The 20,513-nt window shown below is 36.4% G+C and overlaps 1 protein-coding gene across 1 annotated transcript in view; it reads right to left on the bottom strand.

The window, feature by feature from the left end:
• Positions 1 to 1,873: 1,873 nt before the first annotated feature.
• Positions 1,874 to 20,513, bottom strand: part of LOC121135834 (protocadherin Fat 4-like) — a 97,894-nt gene continuing 79,254 nt past the window's right edge. The window contains exons 18-22 of the mRNA XM_040735158.1: positions 16,852 to 16,993; positions 16,421 to 16,674; positions 3,870 to 4,000; positions 2,609 to 2,686; positions 1,874 to 1,982 (exon numbers count right to left, since the gene is read on the bottom strand). Coding sequence (XP_040591092.1) covers positions 1,874 to 1,982; positions 2,609 to 2,686; positions 3,870 to 4,000; positions 16,421 to 16,674; positions 16,852 to 16,993 — 714 coding nt within the window. The remainder of the gene's footprint in view (positions 1,983 to 2,608; positions 2,687 to 3,869; positions 4,001 to 16,420; positions 16,675 to 16,851; positions 16,994 to 20,513) is intronic.

Genomic DNA, 20,513 nt, shown 5'->3' with positions numbered 1-20,513 from the left:
AAGACTCCTTGGAGCCAGGGAGCAAAGTGTTCAATTAGTTCAGTGGTAACTTGAACAAGGATAGAGTTTGTAAAATCATATGAAGGTACCTATGTCAAAATATAGTAATTTGAATGAGGAAAGAAATGTGCACAAGAAAGGAAAAAGAATTAAAATGTTACTTACTTATTGCCTCTTCAGTCTTTGAGATATTAGAATTATGGGCCACTATGACTTCAGTGGAAGTGTTCAAGTGAAAAAATGACCTTCATATCAGTGAAAAAGGTAAAGGAAATCATGTGGTGAGAAATGCACACATGTTCATGTGTACTAAATGACAGAGCAAGGGTGAAGTATGTTCAGGCTTCTAAAGATGTATTTAACTTAGTCTCGTAGGGAGAACTAGGGATGCTGGCACTGCGTCCCTGTGAATATGCTAGCAGAATCCTAGAGTCTGAGAAAGGCATATGCTGGTCCAAAAAGAAGGAAAGGTTGTGAAACAGCTTGGAGTTTGTAAATCATGTTCGGTGCCAAGATAAACATGTACGATATTTCTCCATTTCCTGTCTATAAAACAATGCAACTTCTTCATGTGACATCTATGCTTATTTCTCTGCAGTTTTCCTAGGTGTTCTACTGAACAGGAACTTTGTAGCTCCCAGAAGTTCTATAAAGTTTACTATATGCACTACACGTTTGGAGAATTTATCAAGTAATTGGCATTATTCTTTCCAATAATTTGCTTATATTTCTCCAAGCTGAAATATGGGTTTATGAATAGTGAAATCCATGTATAACATCCCCTTAAAAGCTTTCAAACACTCTACAAAATGACATTTATAATTAGATATTGAATAAACATCAATTGAACTAATATGATTGGTTAAACCTATATAAGTTCTAATTACCTTGGTGTTGACATGAAAATATTTTTTGTCAAAGACACTGAGCCACATGTAGTTTTAGGCAAAATCTACTTCTGTGGTTGTTTTAATTGCAATCTTTGTCATATCCCCTCTTCACAAGGAGAAAAGGGGTGGAAAGCTTGTAAGAACCAGTGGATGACTGAAAGGCAGTGATTGTGGGACACAGGAGAGCAGTTTCACATATAAAATAACAGCAACTGGAAACGCATACACAAGGCCCGCACATGATAAAGCCAGACCAAACCCCAGCATGGAGAGGGAAGGTGCTCATACAGTCCCACCCCTAGCTGAAGAACTATTGGTAATCAGTGGTTTCTAGGAGAGAGAATGTTAGTTTTCTCTAAAGACACAGCTCTTATGGAGACTAATCATGCTCCAATAGATAACCCTACCCACTACATGTACTATACCTCTAAGTGGATTCAGAGACAGAAAATTACCATAGGCTGAGAAGAAATACTGATATTCCTGGGGGGGAAGGAACTATATGAGGATGGGAGGGGTGTGGTTGATAAAACCATGTTGCATGATTGTATAAATTTCTTAAACAATAAAACACACAATAAAATATCATATTCAATGAAACCCTCTCATGAGACAGTTTGACATGTAAAAAGTGTTCAGTGACATCACAGTTATCCTTAACAATGGCCCCACTAGATTAATCTACGTAATTTAATTTCACCTAAAGAATAAAAATGGAGACTTGAAAACTGTCTCAGCAGAACCACTATCAATTCCACCTCTACAAATATATCAGCACTGCCCCTTTTCTCCTCATTGACATAGTAAGCATCAAATCATTGAAAAGTGGGTGGGAACTCTACCTCCTCCAAGTTTTGCTTATACTTTAATCCTCTATACTTATACACTAATCCTCTATTCTATTTATGAGTTCTCATTCACCACCACTTATTCACATGTTCTTTTTTGTGTCTAGATTATATGAAATGGAAAAAATAAGCATTCTAAACTCTATGGAATTTCTTTATTGTCTTTGTCCTTACTTTATCATTCCCAGGCAGCAAGTGTGGTCTTGAATTCAGTTGGGTGACAACACTCAGTGAATTTTCATACCTATCACAGAACATATTTGAAACATTTATTTTAATCCTTAGCACAAAATATGTATTTTAATGCTAATATAAGAAAATGGTGAATGATATAACAGTCTACTTTTATAAATAAATAGGTATATATACCCTATATAATGCTATAATTAGACAGTGCTAAATATAGCTTGAATAACTTCTGACATATTATAATGCATAACTGGTTATATTTTCAAATTGGGATAAATAGTGCATATTATTAATATTTTATATTATCTTTTATAGAAATAAATAATGTGTTTTGATGCTATGTTAAGTAAAATTTCTAGGAAAAATCTGCATTTGTTCCTATTTTTCTAGCCTGTTTGTCCTTTGTCATTAAATAAACAAAATTAGTTGAAAAGTGAAATTCTCATTTGAAATATGACTTTGCTCTCTGCTATAATTCAAGACCTAGAACTGTATTGTGTGGTCAATAAACATTTATGAATAAGGCACTTTATAAATTAACGTAGAGTTTAAAGGTAACATTTCATATTTCAAAGCATCTAACAGACATAACCTATATCTAAATTTGAAATACTTGAATCACTTAGAACTCAACTGGTAGAACCTCAAACTTCTTTCTTTAAAGCATTCGATCTGCTTTACCTCAGTTCCTTTTCATTGAGACATGGCTGACTCTGATGTCCATGACACTGAGGAAAATGTCTTGAGTAGGCAGGAACACTGGAGGGAAGGAAGCAAATACAAGGGGAATTTAGTGCTCACTTTCCTTCCCTGTCCCTACTGCTTTCCTTCCCAACTTTGAGTTCCCTGCTTAGTGAAGGAAACTCTACTGGAACATGAGTAGATTTTCAAAGATGCACCCCTTAAAAATATATCCTCCCACTCCAGCCCCCAGCAGCAGTCAATTGCTAATATCTTATCAGCTGATGAAGGGAAGTGCCTCCCCCAATCCCTGCTGGAATTCTGTCTGGCTTGATCTTGTGCAGGTCTTTCTCATACAGTCTCAGATGCTGTGAGCTCCTGTGTGCAATGGGCGTGCATCAAATGGCTCTTACAATCCTTTCAGCTATCCTCTTTTTTTTTTCTTTTCAACCTTCTTGATAGCCCTCCCTTTACCTTTGGATCATGTCACTTTGTCTTTTAGATTTGTATTACATCTTTCAGGATAAGAGCCAAGATTAGAAAGTACAATAGACTCATATTAACCCACTTCTACTGTTACGCTTATGAAAGGAGCATAAGTCGCTTTTGGTGGTTTTAGCATCTTTATTTTCACTTCCGCTTCCTCTTCAAAAGGCCACTGTCTCTCGACAAAAGTTCTGTAAGCCACGGAATGATGCTTGAGTTTCAGTCACCCCCTTATCCCACTGCTCTGTGATCTACAATCTCCCGGTTCTGTGATTTAGTTCCTTTTCTACTAAAGGATGTGTTCATGAAGAGCACACACTGTCTGTTTATCATCCCTGTGTTCTGCCCTCCTGTCAACAGCCCAACCATGACATATCACAAGATAATTACTGGATTATTTCAACCCTTCTCTGATTGCTCGTCAGGCTCTTTCGTCTCTTACTTTGTCACTTCTATCTTTTGATAAGCAAATATGATCAGAGATCCTGATCTTCATTATACACATGGACAATTAAAATCCCATTTGTGATCATTTTTAAAAGCCGAAAGGTTTTAAGCTAGATTCATTTATTCAACAATTTTTGGAACAGGTTTTGGCTTTTAGGTCAGTATATATTCCTTAATAATCAAAGTCCACATGTAGAATAGTCATCATGATGAAGCATGAGAAAAAATACAGAAATTTTCTCAAAGTCTTTGTATCCTGTTTATGAAGACATCCCTGATATATTTCATTGTGAACAAATTCAAAGGGAAGCAACAACTGAAGTCTTACTTTTTGAAGAGGCACCATGCAACTGCATACAGACACATCACAAAGAGAGCTCCCGTTAGAGTGACGACAGCTGGAAACCAAGTGTCAGGCCTCCAATAGTAGGAGATCTTCCTTAGGACAGAGGTAGTAATCTGAGAATTCATAAATATGTACTAAGCATTAACGCTGCAATTGACAAATATATGAAATACAATATATACTGAATGAATTCCTTTGTATTCAGTTTCTTTATGATTATTCCTGCTATGGTATAAAGTCACATTGAACAAAAGTATATCTTACATATCTTTGTGGATTCCATGAAGATCTTGGCAGGACAAATTAATGAATACTGGCTAAATGACATAAAGTGTGAGTCAGTAAAATGAACCACGGTATTATTGGCCTTTTTTTGTCTCTTGCTAAAAATCTCAGGTTTGCCCCCAGTATGTAAAGTCCCATTACTACCTCAACTGTGACCATTAAGAAACCAATAAGTAGCAAGGTTTTCCATGAATTTTGACTATTATCCTTGCCTAAGAACAATGGCATCCAGCAGATGGCAGCATAAGATAGGATAAATTTGTAAAGGTACGCATTAAGTGTGATATTTAAGGTAATCTATAAAACTAGTTTCACAGAAATGGCACAGAAGTAAGAAGTGATGGGAGAACTTCTGAAAAAAGGATTCATCAAAAGGGTGACAGAAGAAATCCCATTGATTGTGCAATTCAGCGAAAGGAATCCTAGCTGTGTTGAATGTGGGTAATTGTTAAGATTAAGCATTATATACATTCTGCTTTATAATACGCAAGTGTGGGCATGTCTGAACAAAGGGAGATGGGGAAATCAAGTTAAGCTTAAGATATGACAGTCAACATGATGTGATCTAATTTTCATGAGTAAATAATGTTTTGTACTTCTAAGCAATACATAGATTAAAAGGTTGACAATTAGTTCTCTACGTAAGACATTTAGCTTTACTTTCAGATCTTTAAGAAATAGCTTGGTGTGGTGGCACAGCCTTGGAGTTCTAGCTACTCTGGAGGTTGAGGCTGGAGGATTACTGGAGCTGAGGTGTTTGAGTTCAAAATAATAATACACACTCAAGTACCTTTGCCACGATATAAGGAAGTAGATTCTAACTGCCTCTGCCCCTTTTTTCTCCTTACTGCCATCATCTGTCTTTCCTTCTAACAAGTATCTGTTGAATTTGTGTTTTGGTCTGGGAGTCAACGTATAAAAGTCATACACAATCATGAATCCCAGGCACAGCATTTATTTACCAAACACTGAGGGCCATGCTTCATCACAATACTTGAGTTAGTTGCTTCTCCTAAATCCCGTCTCAAAGGAGAGGAGCTCACTGTGGCCAGTCTGCAAGGGAGGGGCTGAGATGAGTACCACAGGGCATCCTACGCAGTGCCAAGTCCAAGATGGCAGAAATGGAGATCACACACACAGCTGCGTGTCTTCAAAGACCACATTCCTGACAATGCCCGATGCTTCACACTCTCAAACTTAGAGTACTGTAACAATTTTAAGTTTCAAAAGTCTAATCCATACCAAGGCTCCAAAACACAATATCTAAAACATCCATTGTAGCTCTCACGCAGGCATCAGTAGGAAAATTACGGAGCTTGACTTTCACCTGGTGTTGAGTGCTTACTTGACAACAAGCAAAGCTTTTTGAAGCATTTTTTCTCTTTTGTTTTCTCATGCACTCACATAAAATTTATCTAATGCTTTTTGTTTGTAAAAAGACAAACTTATTTGGGAAGTGTGTCAGGCTTCTAAGCTAAGTCGGAATAATACTGAGATGTGGTGTAAAAAGAGCAAAAATCTTTCCACAGGTATTAACACAATGATAATGGATTATATTTACATAGCATGTTTATTACAAGACCTCTCATGTCTCTTGCTTCATTTGATACTTATAAAACATTTGTACAGTAGACAGAATTATTCTAACCCATCTAGTAATCCCTGTACACTGAGTAAATACTTAAATGTGTAATTTGTGTTGGCTGGAATCTCTAGCTACATGCTTCCCAGTGTGTGATTTAAAACAATTTTATATTCTCATTGCTCTCTCTCTCACACAGGGCACATTATGCTATCACTTTATGTTTTAAATGTTTTCAAGTCTGTTGGTGACCCTAGGGCACAAGAGTCACAACAGAGATCAGCGCTTACCTAAACTTCTGTTGCAGCAGCTGCCTGTCTAATTTTCTTGCCTCTGGTCTTTTTTCTTCTTACTCTTTTTGCATTTTGCATTTTACTGCTCTCCAATCTTTGTCAATTTCTTCACTATCCCTGCTCAGGACACACCTGATCCTTCTCCTTTTATGAATAAACCATGTGCTCTCGAATCTACCTTTCTTCCACTGTGGTTTTTGCTTAATATCTGCTCTTCTCATTCTGTCCATCAAAACCTGCCTAAAATTCCACTATCTCTTCTGGGACTTTCTCAGATCCTTCAGGCCAGAATCTGATTTGATGTCTGCCCTACATTTGTTTATAGCACTTGTCAAAATGACTTGTAACTTAATTTACTGGAAACCAACCTTACTGGAAATTCTCAGACCTTTGATGCTAAGCCCCTTTTATTTTATACCTTAGTTACTACCCTGGTCACATGATTCCTCAAACTTCAAGCCTTTTTGTTTCTTCACGACTTGCTTCTGATCTCCCTGGTTCTATCATATACTAAGTGTATGACCTTTAGAAAATAATTTTACCTAACCTTAAGAAAAGAACTTGGATTTTCAGTATTTCAGTTTTTAACTTTGTAAAGAGACAACACCAAATCTTTGAATTTGATTAAATCCATTCACTTTTTAAATGTGAAAACTAAAATGCAGATGTATTTAGAAATGTAAATCTCCATACTAGGCAAGAAGTCTTGTTCAAATATTAGCTGCACAATGCTACCCTAAGGAAATTGACTCCAATTATTGAATCCCAAACTTCATTGAATTCATTATAAATTGTGCATTTATTGCTGTGCCAAGTGCATACTTTTCATATTTGCTGAAATGTAGGGTGACACATTTTCCGATGCTCTCATGCTTGCCTCAGGAGACAACCCAAAGGCACTCATGAACTCAAGACACTGGAGTGGTGCCTCCTCATGGTGAAGAGGATAAGGAGTGAGGAAACACAACCGCTCAGAACAGGAGGACTACATATGTCACCAAACATTTATCTCAGTCTGAGGTAAATCACTGATGAAAGCAGAAGACTCCCACCTGTCACTCAGTCATGCTCCAAGCGTCTCACAGCTTCATGCAGTTAATTTATTTTGATTCATAGCCTTAATCACTTAGCTTGCTGTACCTTACAGAAAGGACAATAATAATAATCTTCCCATGTCATGGAATCTTTGCCAGTGTTCGGAATCAGAGTCACAACAGATGTCCAAGGCTGCCTGTTCTACTGCCTTTCAAATTATTATACTTAACTCTCACTGAGGAAGACATTTTGCAAAAGATGTCAGTAAGAAATTTGTCATTAAATTTTTATCCTCTAATATTTTATTAAAGACAGATTATATGTCTACTGAAAATGTCAAATAACTTTTAATAATAAAGCTGATGATTTAAGCAGAAACAATGTTTTTTTCACTTTATTAGAAATTTACCTTAAATTGTCAAATTATGAAATTAATACTAAAAACTTTAGTGTTATACAGAAAATATGAACTTCTGGAGAGGACGTGCAGAAGGGGGAACAGTCCTCCATTACTGGTGGGAGTGCAAACTTGTACAGCCACTTTGGAAATCAGTATGGCGATTTCTCAGGAAAATGGGGATTAATCTACCTCAAGATCCAGCAATTCCATTCTTAGGCATATACCCACAAGGACATATGTTCAACTATGTTCATAGCAGCATTATTTGTAATAGCCAGGACATGGAATCAACCTAGATGCCCCTCCACTGAAGAGTGGATAGAGAAAATGTGGTACAGTTACACAATGGAGCACTACTCAGCAGTTAAAAAAAATGACATCTTGAAATTTGCAGGCAAATGGATGGAACTAGAAGAGGTGAGGTTACCAAAGACACAGAAGACAAACAAAGGATGTACTCACTATATGTGGATACTAGACACAGAGCAAAGGATGACCAGACTACAATCCATACCTCCAGAGAAGCTAGGAAACAAAGAGGACCATAAGAGAGAAATATATGGTCCCCTGGAGAAGATGAAAGAGACAAGAGCTCCTGAGCAAATTGGGAGCACCGAGGGGGTAACGTGAGATGGAGAGAAGAGAAAGAGGAGGGAAGAAGAGGAAGAGGAGGAGAACATGGGGGACGAGTTTGAGCTGGGGGAAGAATAGAGGAGAGCAGGAGGGGATATGGCTTGTTAGAAGGAGCCATTGTGGGTTTCAGGAGAGGTTTGTCACTAGGGAAATGTCCAGGAATCCACAGGGATGACCCTAGCTGGAAGGCTGAGCAATAGGGGAGAGGATACCTTAAATAGCCTTCCTCTGTAATGAGATTAATGACCACCTTAAATGCCTTCCTAGAGCCTTCATCCAGTAGCTGATGGAAGCAGAAATAGACATCCACAGGTAAGCCCCTAGCCAAACTCCTGGAATCCAGTTGTAGAGAGGGAAGAGTGATGAACAAAGGCATCAAGACCATGCTGGGGAAACCCACAGAAACAACTGACCTGAGCAAATGGGAGCTCACAGACCCAAGTCTGACAGCTGGGGAACCAGCACAGGACCAAACCAGGCCCCTGAATGTAGGTGTCAGCTAGGAGACCTGGGAAGTCTATGCGGCCTCTGGCAGTGGAACCAGTATTTATCCCTAGTACAGGAATGGACTTGAAAGCCTGTTTCCCATGGAGGTATACTCTTTCAGCCTAGGCCTTGACTCAAATGATGTGACAGACTTTGATGGTCCTCCATGGGGAGTGGATGAGGAGTAGGATGGGGGACTGGTGGGGAGCATAGCAGGATGGGAGGGAGAGGGAACTGTGATTGGTACATAAACTAAGGTTTTTTTCTAATTTAAATAAAAAATCATAAGATAAAAGAAAATATGAAAACTTTCTTTATTCCTTAGTGAAAGCTGTAAATGAGAACTAAGTGTTTTGTTCCTAGTACTTCAAAACAAGAAACAATCTATTCATGTATGTTTTCAGCTAATAAATTTATAAAGCATGCTATGTATTAACAGTATCTTATGTTCTGGCCAATGCACTAGGGAGTTGTTGAAATCTCTGTGAGTAATCCCTGCTGACAGACTGGAAACTGAGGCCAACATGGTAAACAACTCAGCACAGGTTTACATAGTGATGGAGAGGAAGAATGAAGGTTCAAGTCGGGACCTGTCTCATTACTAAAGCTACACTCTGCCTCTCCATTTAGACATAAGATTGTTTTCCATCAGTGTGAAAACTGTGTGGTTCATTTATAAACAAAACAGGCAGATGTATACCTGGTTGGTTTGCTTCAATGTTGCTACTACTTTTCCAAATAGTACTTTCATGCATTTTTCAGCTTTTCTATATATTTATTTCTTATGAGAGTTAGATGAGTACTGAAACTGAGAGAAGATGAAAAATTTACTACTTATGCATGCATCTTTTGTTGTCTTTCTGGCTTGTTTGTTTTTATTTTTCAAAACATGGTTCCTCTATGTAGCCCTGACTGTCCTAGAAGTCACTCTGTAGATCAGGCTGGCCTCTTAGGGGGGCAACCCACCTGCCTCTGCCTCTAGGCACCACCACTGCCTGGATATGCATCTTATTTTTGAAGGAATGATTATTGTGGCATAACACACTTCGAAATAAATGCTCAGACACTTGTTTATTACCTAACTTCCCAATACAGTAGAAGATGAAAGGTTTTCAGGGTCACCAAGAACCTTACTTACAGGGCACACCCGAGAAAGGAAGGAGGCTTTCTCACAGTCCCCATGTCTGAAAGTCAAGAACAACAGAGCTTGAACACTGGAAGGCTCAAACTATGTAGTGAGCATTTCCAGGCCCCTATATGCTCAAGGGACCTGTTATTAATAGTTTATGCAGAGATGGTTCTAACATCATGCTCATTATGAATGTGCCCTTCATCCTGTGACAGTCAGTAAAACAGACACAATTCCCTTTAAAGTACCTCTTCACAGGGCCTTTGGTTTCTACCTGACAATGGAGGTTCTATAGCTATTGTTATCAATTCACTGTTCCAACGTTAAATTGTTTGCTTTGTAAGTAATTTGGCATTGTAGGCACATGGTTGCAATTCTTCCTCTTTACTAAGAAGTTAAAAATTTTCCAAGGCTCTTGGTGCAGGCTTGTAATACCAGCTACTGGAAAATCCAGGCTGGAAGACCACAAGTTCAAGCCTAGTCATAGCAACTTAGTGTGACCCTGCTGCAAAATACATTGTAAAAGGAAATCTAAGGGTGTTGTTTATTGGGAGAGCAATTGCCTGCCATGTGTGATGCCAAAGGTTTGATTTTCCATGCCACAAAATAGATTATAACTTAATACATTTTCATTTATCCTTTAGAAAATTTTTAATCAATGCTTCCTGTCTGATATTTTTAGGTGTGCATGAACTAAAGAAGTTTTAAACATGTAAAATTTGCAAAAAATAAAGAAGAAGAAGACATGCAAGGACTCTGGAATGAGATAGGAACTGGAGTTGTTATGTCTGATGAAAAGGCTGGACAGAGTTATTTACAGACATTCTCCTTTCTATGCACTATGTTGAAATAAGAATAAAAACCATAGTTACAATTGAGGATGATTTAAAGTTTCTACCATCATCCCTACTGTCAAAATAGATATTAGTCCTGGAATTTTTATTATGGTCTCAATTTGCTGCACTGGGTAAACCAGTCTCTGTTTAGGAAATGATGCATATTAGTAGGAGTGTAATAAATAGTATAAGTACTTTACAAAAGTTTGCCACATCCCCTGAGAAATCAGTATATGCCCATTTATTACTATGGTTCTTATGTAAAAACTCAGCATTCCAATTAGGAAAATAGAAAGTATAAGGAAAATTTAGTTCAAGATGTAGAGATAACCAGTGATCACACAAACACCACTTCCTAAGCTAAGGCAGAAATTGTTTAAGACCCAGCTCACAGTGAATTGTGCATTTCTCTTATCTGTGCTCTTGCTTTGTAAAAATAAAGATTAGATTTATCTTTGAGCATGTGCTTATAATCCCAGTACTCCATCTTCTGGGACAGAGACATCATCAACGTGCCTGTGCCATTTAATGTGACCCTGTTTCAAAATAAAAGCAAAAAGTCAGGGTGCAGTAGCTTATGTCGGGTCTATAACTCCAGCATGTATGAAGTAGAAGCAGGACGATGGCAGGTGGAAAGCAAGTGAGTTACATGAGAATCCATATTAAAACCCAAACTAAACCAAACCAAAAGACATAAAAGGAAGAAGGTTAGTTTTAGGCTCACAGTGTTTCAAATTTGGTCATAGTGATGTATTATTATGTAAAAGAATATAAAAACTAATGCTGTTTTCTATTTTGGTGGCTTAATAGTACTTTGCTTTATATGTAAATATGAATTCCACTTGCTTTGAAATGTTTTCTATGTTTTACTTCCCTAAAGAATATGCCAGGCAATGGTGGCTCACACTTTTAATCCCAGCACTCGGGAGGGAAAGGCATGAAGATCTTTGTGAGTTTGAGACCAACCTGATCTGTAGAGTAAGGTCTAGGACAGCCAGGGATCCACAGAGAAACCCCGTCTCAAAAAGACAAGAAAAAAAATGATAAATGAATCTGATGGATGAGTCTGAGAACATGCTGATAGAACAACTCTAAAAAGGCAAAGTAAAGCAAAAATCCTGTTATGTGACGTTTGTCTGCTGCTGAGATGCAAGCGTCTCCACTGTGATTCATTTTTTAAATTTCTATCTCCCAAAGACTTCTCAGAAGAAGGATATTATTGCAAAGTAGTTTCTGAGATCCATATTAATAGTCATGTTGTTGTTGCTGTTGTTGTTGTTTTTTGGTGATGCAGAAACTAGTCTCGAAAAAATAGTGTGTCAGTGAACACAGTAGGGAAGCAAGAATGCAGCACGAGATGTAAATAGGATAGCCATGGTATGCATTTTCAAAGTTCAGATTCCGTAAAGTCAAAAAAGTACTGCACTTTGCGTCTCTCTGTATCAGTTCTGCACTGATAAGATAAAAGCCTTTTCATTATACTGATATGCACAGGAAATATGGATGCGCTCCCCAGCAGAACTGATGAAAAGGCTGGACAGAGTTATTTACAGACATTCTCCTTTCTATGCACTATGTTGAAATAAGAATAAAAACCATAGTTACAATTGGGGATGATTTAAAGTTTCTACCATCATCCCTACTGTCAAAATAGACATTAGTCCTGGAATTTTTATTATGGTCTCAATTTGCTGCACAGAGTCTCTGGAATTTTGATTCATGATTCCTTTGGGGAATTGTATTTGCAGGAAATAGTGTCTAGCCAGTTACCTCATTGTCTCTTTAGACAACATACACTGAAGTTGAAGAATTTAATTCAGTTCTTGAAAGATGACTTAGTGTCTCTCTTCTTCTCTACCTGTTCTGAGAAGGCTCTGAGTGACGAGGCATGGGGTGAACACGAGACCCTTTACAATGGTTCTGTTTATTTTCATCAGTTCATCAGGTTGTGCTCTTTGGTTATTAGCCTTTTAACTAAGCTTTTCTGTAGTTAAAGTGATTCCACCTTGCTTCTTTCCCTTCAGTAATTGTGTTACTTATTCTAATGTGTATCTTCCCAAGTGCAACCATGTTTAAGGAGTGTTTTATAGTGTTCTCAGGGGCTCTATAGCCTGGCTTCTTTGTTTACTTTGTACCAAGGGGAATAGATTTGTTCCTGAAAACACTTTTTTTTACAAATTCACAGGCAGAGATATGCTGCTGTTATTAGTCGGGGTATTTAAATCTGGGTTCCATGGATGATTTTTTTACAAGTCTCTGAAATGAAATATAAAATTGTATACACGCATGCATTGTTCTGCATAGAGGGAACAAAGATATCATCAGATTCTGCAATAGTTCATGAACCCCCACCTTTCCCAACTAAAAAGTGCCACATACTTTTCTCATAACACATGGCATTGGTCTTTAGGCCATACTTGTACCATACTTTGCACTGTAAAATATGCAGAAGTCTCTGGAATGTCTTTAATACATTGTAATTTCTGAGAAGTCCTATATATTTTTCCAAAAGTTACAAGAAGCTGTGGTTGATCTCTCTCTTTATCTGTAGTGAGTTTCAGGCTGAAGATGTACCCTACAGTATTTATAATATTGAATAAAATTTAATTGCTTTAAGCTTTTTATCATTAGGACTTTATTCTCTGAAATTCACAAGCACACATTCTTAGCAATCTGGTCTGAAAATGTTCTATTTTTATAATGTTTTTTTGCAGTTGTAGTTTAGAATCAGATAGTATTTGAGAAGTGTACTTTGACCACTTAGAAATGTTTTGAAGTTTTCGTATCTAATTCAACATACTAAGTAGAAAGATGTGCTTTTTAATAATAATAAAGATATAGCTTATAATAGTGATGTACTATATTCATATTCTTTGACTTGTTTATAGAAAATGCATAAAATATTTCATAAATATATTTTGATGCATCAATGCATTTCTACACAAAAGTCTTATCTTCCACTCTCCTTCATCTAGTTCATTACTATAAATGACTAATTGCAATTATGGGCATTTCTTCTATAACCTGCCAATATCCACTTAGTATTCTGTGTGCCCTTACTAAACACTATCAAACACAGAAACACTGTGTCTGGCACAAGTACCTCATGACTGCTCTGTAGACTCTCCATAATGGAAAATAAAGTCACTATACATTTCTTGGTTGGCACATGTTTCAAAATGTTTCCATAAGAGTATGATACAATTCTGAATACAACTGTCCACTATTGAAGCCATTTCTAGTGAAGTATATAATTTTCTGTTATTCTTTAACTTGTTTCTCATTGTATGCGCGCAGCTAGCCCAAAGTTTGCTCAAGCAGTGAATAAACAGACAGATAAAGACACAGGTGGACTTTATCTGATGTTTTTAATATAACTTAAAATGAAATAGTAGTTAGTCTGTGATTCTTTTAACAAACCTTTAGAAGTATTCTCTTTTATAAAACTATTTTACAACATGTAGTTGCTTTTACCTATATGCCTACTCATTACCTAGCAAGCATATTGAAGTTAGAATTGTCTAAGTAGCATTTTTCTTCCTCTATAATAAACATGTTGTACTGCAGAGTTTGTTGGGTCATTTCTGGTTTTGTAACACTTCTCACAAAGAGAAGTACGCATATCTCCCTGTGGATATATACGTATTATGCAAGTACACATACAAACATTAACACTGATATGGCTTGTAGGAGAAATCACTTATTTAGTAGAATTGATTTCGTAGGTCACAAGGTAGTAATCATTCCCAGACAGCTTTAATTGCCCTGTCTCATTTAGAAAGCCTAATGTGCATTGCCAAGGGAAGTATATGGATTAAAATACCACTTAGCTCTCCTACAAATTAAAAAAAATTCTCGTACATTTTGGTGCAGAACTTGATTATTTTACCTATTGCATTTTACTATAATGGCTTCTGCATTGCTAGATTTTGCTTTCAGCTATTTGGACGACAGAAATTTGGGTATAAATATAATTGTGAGGGACGTATTTACCCCCAATAACAACGTAGGCTAAAATAACTTCCCACAGAGGAGAAGATTCCATTAGAGCAGAATGATTCAGAACAAAGATGTGAGGTTCACATTGACCCAGGAAGGAACAACAATGCATTTTCACTCTTTGGAATGCTACATTAACATCTGACCACATTAACAACAAGATGGGTTTTTTGCAATGTTTGCCTGACTTATAAAATGACTCGATAAATGTGGAAATTCTATGAATATATATCCTGGGGAAAGCAGAGAGGTTGAAAACTAATTGCTGATGTCCAGAAGAATATGCATATTTAAAATTATAAATGATGGATTATGACTGAATCCCTGAAGCAGATGGATTATGACTAGAATCCCTGAAGCAGAAAATAGAGTTTCAGTCAATGACTGAAACGATTTAATATACAAAGACTTTATGGGAAGAAAAGTCAAGGTGTTTATACTAACACTTTAATAAACAGTTGGGAGAAAGGTTAATACTGAGTCATCAAAATTCTATTTCCTTTAGATTTATAATATTAAAATTTGGATTATTGTGTCTTTCTATGTCTAACAAAAACTTAACTATAAAGTCTAGAAATATTTTCTGTAACTTATTCAAAAATGGCTATTTAATCTCAAGTGTGTCTCTTTGAGTTAGCATTGTTACATAGGCAGCAAGAAAGATATGTTAGTAGGATCATAGATATGCATAGGGACTTGGATGCTTTAATTTGTCTTGTATTAAGTCATACAAAAATCAATTCTACCACATCAACGTTTTTCTTTATTTGAATATTATTAAAGTCTACCAAACACTATGGATTTGTCTTCTCTACTATGGAATGGTTGTAATTTCAGGTCTTTCCTAATCCCACCTTTCAGCTTCAAGACATCCTGTGTTCCAAGAGTTGACATATCTACTAAGCATGATCTTCCTCTTTCTAACTAAGCTACACCCACTACCCTCTTTGTCCTGAAAGAGAAAATAGCTTGTACCATCACGTCCTTGGGATTTATTATATTCTCTCTGGAATATTTGATGCCTTTTTCCTTGAGAAGTTTTCTTTTCTTTACATGAAAATATGAATAATTTTTTAAAAACTACATTTTTATTTTCCTCTACAATGGAGAACTAAAGATGTACTAGGAAAACTTACCTTATTTTCAGGCTCAGCTACGGAAACAAGTGTACCATAATTTGACACTGTGAAATATTTGTAAACTATAACAAGCTAAATGTGTTAAGGACTAAATGCTTATGTTTCTTCAAAATGCATATACTACAATCCTAACCCACAATGCTTCTGAAAAGAGAAAGCTGCCAAATATCTTTTCTCAGCATAAAATTACACTTTTACCATAATACATTATTCCTGTGTAATAATTTAAACAGAAAAAAACACACACTATGATAAAACTGGACAAAAACTGGGGCTGGAGAGGTGGCTCAGCTCTTAAGAGCACTGACTGTTCTTCCAAAGTCTTGGGTTCAGTTCCCAGAAAGCACATGACAGCTGACAACTCTCTGTAACTCCAGTTCCAGGGGATCTGATACCATCATATAGACATACATGCAGGCAAAGCCCCACTATACATTAAATAAATAAATAAGTCTTGTTTCGAAAAAACGAAAAGAACTACTAGGGATTCTAAGAAGCAATGACCACAAAATTGATTATGTTTGATACATTTGACTTATTCCAACACTGGAGGCTAGCAACTTCCTTTATTGTTAGGATGAGAATTCAACTATATTACAGTAATTCTTGCATTTCATGTCTTTTAATGCCAAAACAATAGGATACATCCTATGAGAATTGTGTGAGTATGACTAATTCAAATGCCTTGAGAATTTCAGGTCACTGCTTTTACTTACTGTAGTTGGAGTTGTTTCTCTGGAAGAAGTTGGCTGTGCTGTGGTCCAGGGAAGCACATGAATTATGACTGTAGTAGTGGCGGTCAACTGACTAACTGGATTCTCACCCAATTCATCAGTGACTTCAATAAGTAACTGGAACGTCACTCCATCTTGAATTCCTTGAAATAGATAATCCTGGAAATTCTGCCCAGTGGCCAGTGATGGAGACTCAGTGCCTTCTCTCCAAAGTGTGAACTGATTATTTGTGTTTCCTAAGAATCATGAGATAATCAAACAATGGGAACTGGAGTATGAATGCTTATTTCCATACTTGCTTAAGCTTTTGTTTAAAATATGTCTTATGATATGTCCCCAGCAGTGTAAAATATATGATGTGAAAATCATATGAAACAGCGTGGAAGTAAACAATTTGAATTCACACTCTTTACCTCCTGTGATGGAATAGCTTAGATGATCCTGTGGAGAATCCTTGTCTAAGCAATTGAGGCGAATTAAAGGACCCCTAAAGTTGGCATACGTCTGAATTTCTAAATGTGGTGGTGTACAAACAGGAGGCTCATCATTCACATTCTACAATAAAATGATATTTTATTAGGTTAAGTCAGGTTTCAAAAATCTCACCATATACATTAGTCAGTTTTCTAACTTTTATTGCATTAGTGTTGGTCTACATGATTTCCAGTAAACTATAGAAATACATCACACACAGACACACACACACTCACACACAGACCCACACACAGACACACACACACACACACACACAAACACACACACTTGGATTCTATGACTGAAGAATAATGGTTGTCATTTAAATCCTCAAAGCTGATGCCCACAGCTCAGCAATTTCTCCCAATGTGCCTCTTCACAGAAAATTTATTTCATCACATATTTTCCTTCTGACTTATTCATTCACCTTTTCCTTTTCCTTGAGTTACTAGCTTGTGAAATAAAACAGACACAGCAGACAGCTGATGCTACGTTAGAGCCTGTACTTGTTTCTTCATGAAAAAATGCATAGGAAACGGTACTATTTAATTTTCAAGTGTTTCAAGCCTAACAGTCTTGAGTAGTGCTGAGGAGTGCCACTGTTTTTATGAAGGAAGTTTATAATTTCAAATTACAAACTGATAACAAGAATCATCCAAATTACCAAGAGAAGAGTGAGATGGCAAGGACAGGAATTAATAAAGTGATTTGAATTCACAAATTTGGAAGGATTGAGGCTATCTTTAAACATTAACACGTGTTCTTAACATAGTATAAACAAGTACAGAAATGATTAACACGTATAAAAATATGAACATTTCATTTTAAAAAATAAAGAGCCAAGCAAATATTTTTCAGAAAGAAATTATCTCTATGCTTTTACAATTGCTGTTATTATCATATATGGCTCACATTCATTGGTGTACTCAAAGTGCATGTCTAAATAATGTCCCAGGACTGTAACTCTCCATCATGATTTTGATATTCCCATTACATTTTAAAGCTCTGGGAACATTTTGAAAGAAGGAATTCTTAATGCTCCAACATTATGGCCAGCTTGTAAGCTTGTTCTTAAATTAAACAAAGGGACCCTGCCAACCTTGAATCATCAGTTTCTTATTTTAAGGTGCTGTTTCTATGGCTTGGAATTTAATATATCATTCCAATCTTGCTCGCCAGAATTAATTTTGGCAAAAGACCATCATTTTCTTACAAAACTGTATCTCCAATTACATTAAAGCATAGTGTATTCATGTTACTAAGTTATTATTCTTTATGGAAATTTGAGCAATATGAAGTATACAAAAAAGCAAAACTATGGTTTTAGTTGTTCATACCTTAAAATTTAGAATCACTGTAATTCTGGAACAAAATACTCTGAAATGCTATTACATGTATTTATTAACTAAATTTCAATAAATAAAAACAACTTTAGCCAGTACATTTGGTAAGTGATTTAAAATCTGTTCCCAATTAAAGAGAAAGAAATTGAGTTGCAATTATCTTTGAATAATCTGGAAAGGCATTTTCAATCCCCGTGTTGTTATACAATTACCTAAGGTGGTTATTAAATAAAGCATAATATTTAAATTTTCTTAATCCCTAATAAACAAACTGTGGTTTCAATACGTGAATCAGAATTAAGCAGTGTTTATCATTTTTATATCACTTTGAAATAGAATACATTGTCTTTACATAGAGCAGTTCACCAAGCTTTTAACTGCAGGCATTGGAGACCTGGCTCAGCAGTTAGGAGCATTTACTGTTTTTGTCTGAGGACCCAGATTCAGTTCCCACCACCTGTATGGCAGATCACCACCACCTGCAACCAGAGTCCTAGTAAATCAAGCACATTCTTCTGACCTACTGGGACACCAGCCATACACATAGTGTGTGTCCATACAGGCAAAAATGAATACACTATATTAGAAAACACAAATAAGTAAACCTTTTTATAAGTTTTTAAAGGTAAACATGGTAAATTTGGACAACCTAGGACATTGTGGACCTTTAATTTAATAGTATTTAAACTTTAAGTTTTAAAGTAAAACAAAAATACTAAGTAGATAAATTAAGAAGTTGGGTGCATAGATGTTCAGAATTAGGATGTCCCTTTGTGGATTTTTTCCCTAATGAGGTTGTTATATCTTTCCATACATATTCTGATTAGAGTTGGGTTGGAAGTATATTTTGTCAGTCCCAGCCCTGAAAAGGTGATTGGACACAGGGTCCCATCCTTACCGAAGAAGCTATTAGCAACTTATTCCTGCTGGGAAAAGGGAAAATCAGTTTTCTTCAATGGAGGAAACTGGGTTTATCAACCACACTCCAAAACAACAGACCTTATGCTCAGGCTCTCTCTCTCTCTCTCTCTCTCTCTCTCTCTCTCTCTCTCTCTCTCTCTCTCTCTCTCTCTCTCTCTCTCTGTGTGTGTGTGTGTGTGTGTGCTCGTGTTTGTGTGCTTTTGTTTTTTTCTTGTCTAGTTTGTCTTTTCCTTGTTCAAATTTAGTGTTCTTAAGGAATTTTGTTTTTTAGAAAATGAGACAGAGAGAGTTAGGGAGAAGGAAAGAACTCGAACTAGCCTGTGTAAGGAAGTATAGAGGGACTGGGAAGAGTTGCAGTACAGAAAAAATGATAAAATGTATATGAAATATTTAAATATGAAAACAGGAAGAAGGCACAACATACATGGTAAAAATAATCATGGTTCGTACATGTTTGGCTTGTTGAAAAGAATTTATACCCTTAACGATCTTTACTTTCTCTGTATAAATATGGCCTGAAAAAAATTAAGAACACAAAAGGTTTCCAATAAAAAGGGTTTACTATTGCTCTTCCTGAATTTTAAATCTACATATGTATTTGAAGAGAGGAGAAACTATCACATGTAAATTTCTGAAATAAGGAATGATGGGTCACAAGCAAATTGTCATGGAAACTATATTGTGTAGACTTATTTTGATGATAATTGTTAGCTGTCAACTTGCTAGAATAGAGAATCATGTAGGAAACAATGCCTTCAGCACATCCGTGAGAGATTCTTAGCTCTGGACTTCTTGACATTAGGTACAGTCAGGCAACTTTGACTCCCCCACTATCAAAGACTCTATCCACAACTGTGAGCCCAAACAAAGCCTACCTCTTTTGTGATACTGGGAGCTCAATATCCATTTGTATTTAAATCTTGAATAAAAAGTATAACTACATGATGGGATTAAAATACCAAAAGTTACAGGGCAGTGGTGGCGCACGCCATTAATCTCAGCACTTGGGAGGCAGAGGCAGGCAGTTCTCTGCGAGCTCAAAGCCAGCCTGGTCTACAAAGCTACACAGAGAAAACCCCTATCTCGAAAAACCAAACATAAATAAGTAAATAAATTGGTAAAAGCTAAAATATGTAGTGATAATGTACATATTAAAGAGGCAAATGAAAATTATCTCAATTTTTGTAGACTTAAATTGGTTAAGATAAGTTCTCAATAGTGATGCTAATGCTAATTAGTAAGCTTTGTAATCATTACCTGTGATTGTCTCTTAGGTTTTGTGAAGAGAGAGCTGAAAGTCTCTTTCACTGATTACTCTTTACTACCTGATGTTCTTG

The sequence above is a fragment of the Mesocricetus auratus genome, unplaced genomic scaffold (assembly GCF_017639785.1).
Source record: "Mesocricetus auratus isolate SY011 unplaced genomic scaffold, BCM_Maur_2.0 Super-Scaffold_100043, whole genome shotgun sequence".
In the NCBI taxonomy this organism is placed as follows: Eukaryota; Metazoa; Chordata; class Mammalia; order Rodentia; family Cricetidae; genus Mesocricetus; species Mesocricetus auratus.
This window is presented reverse-complemented; position numbering and strand designations above follow the sequence as displayed.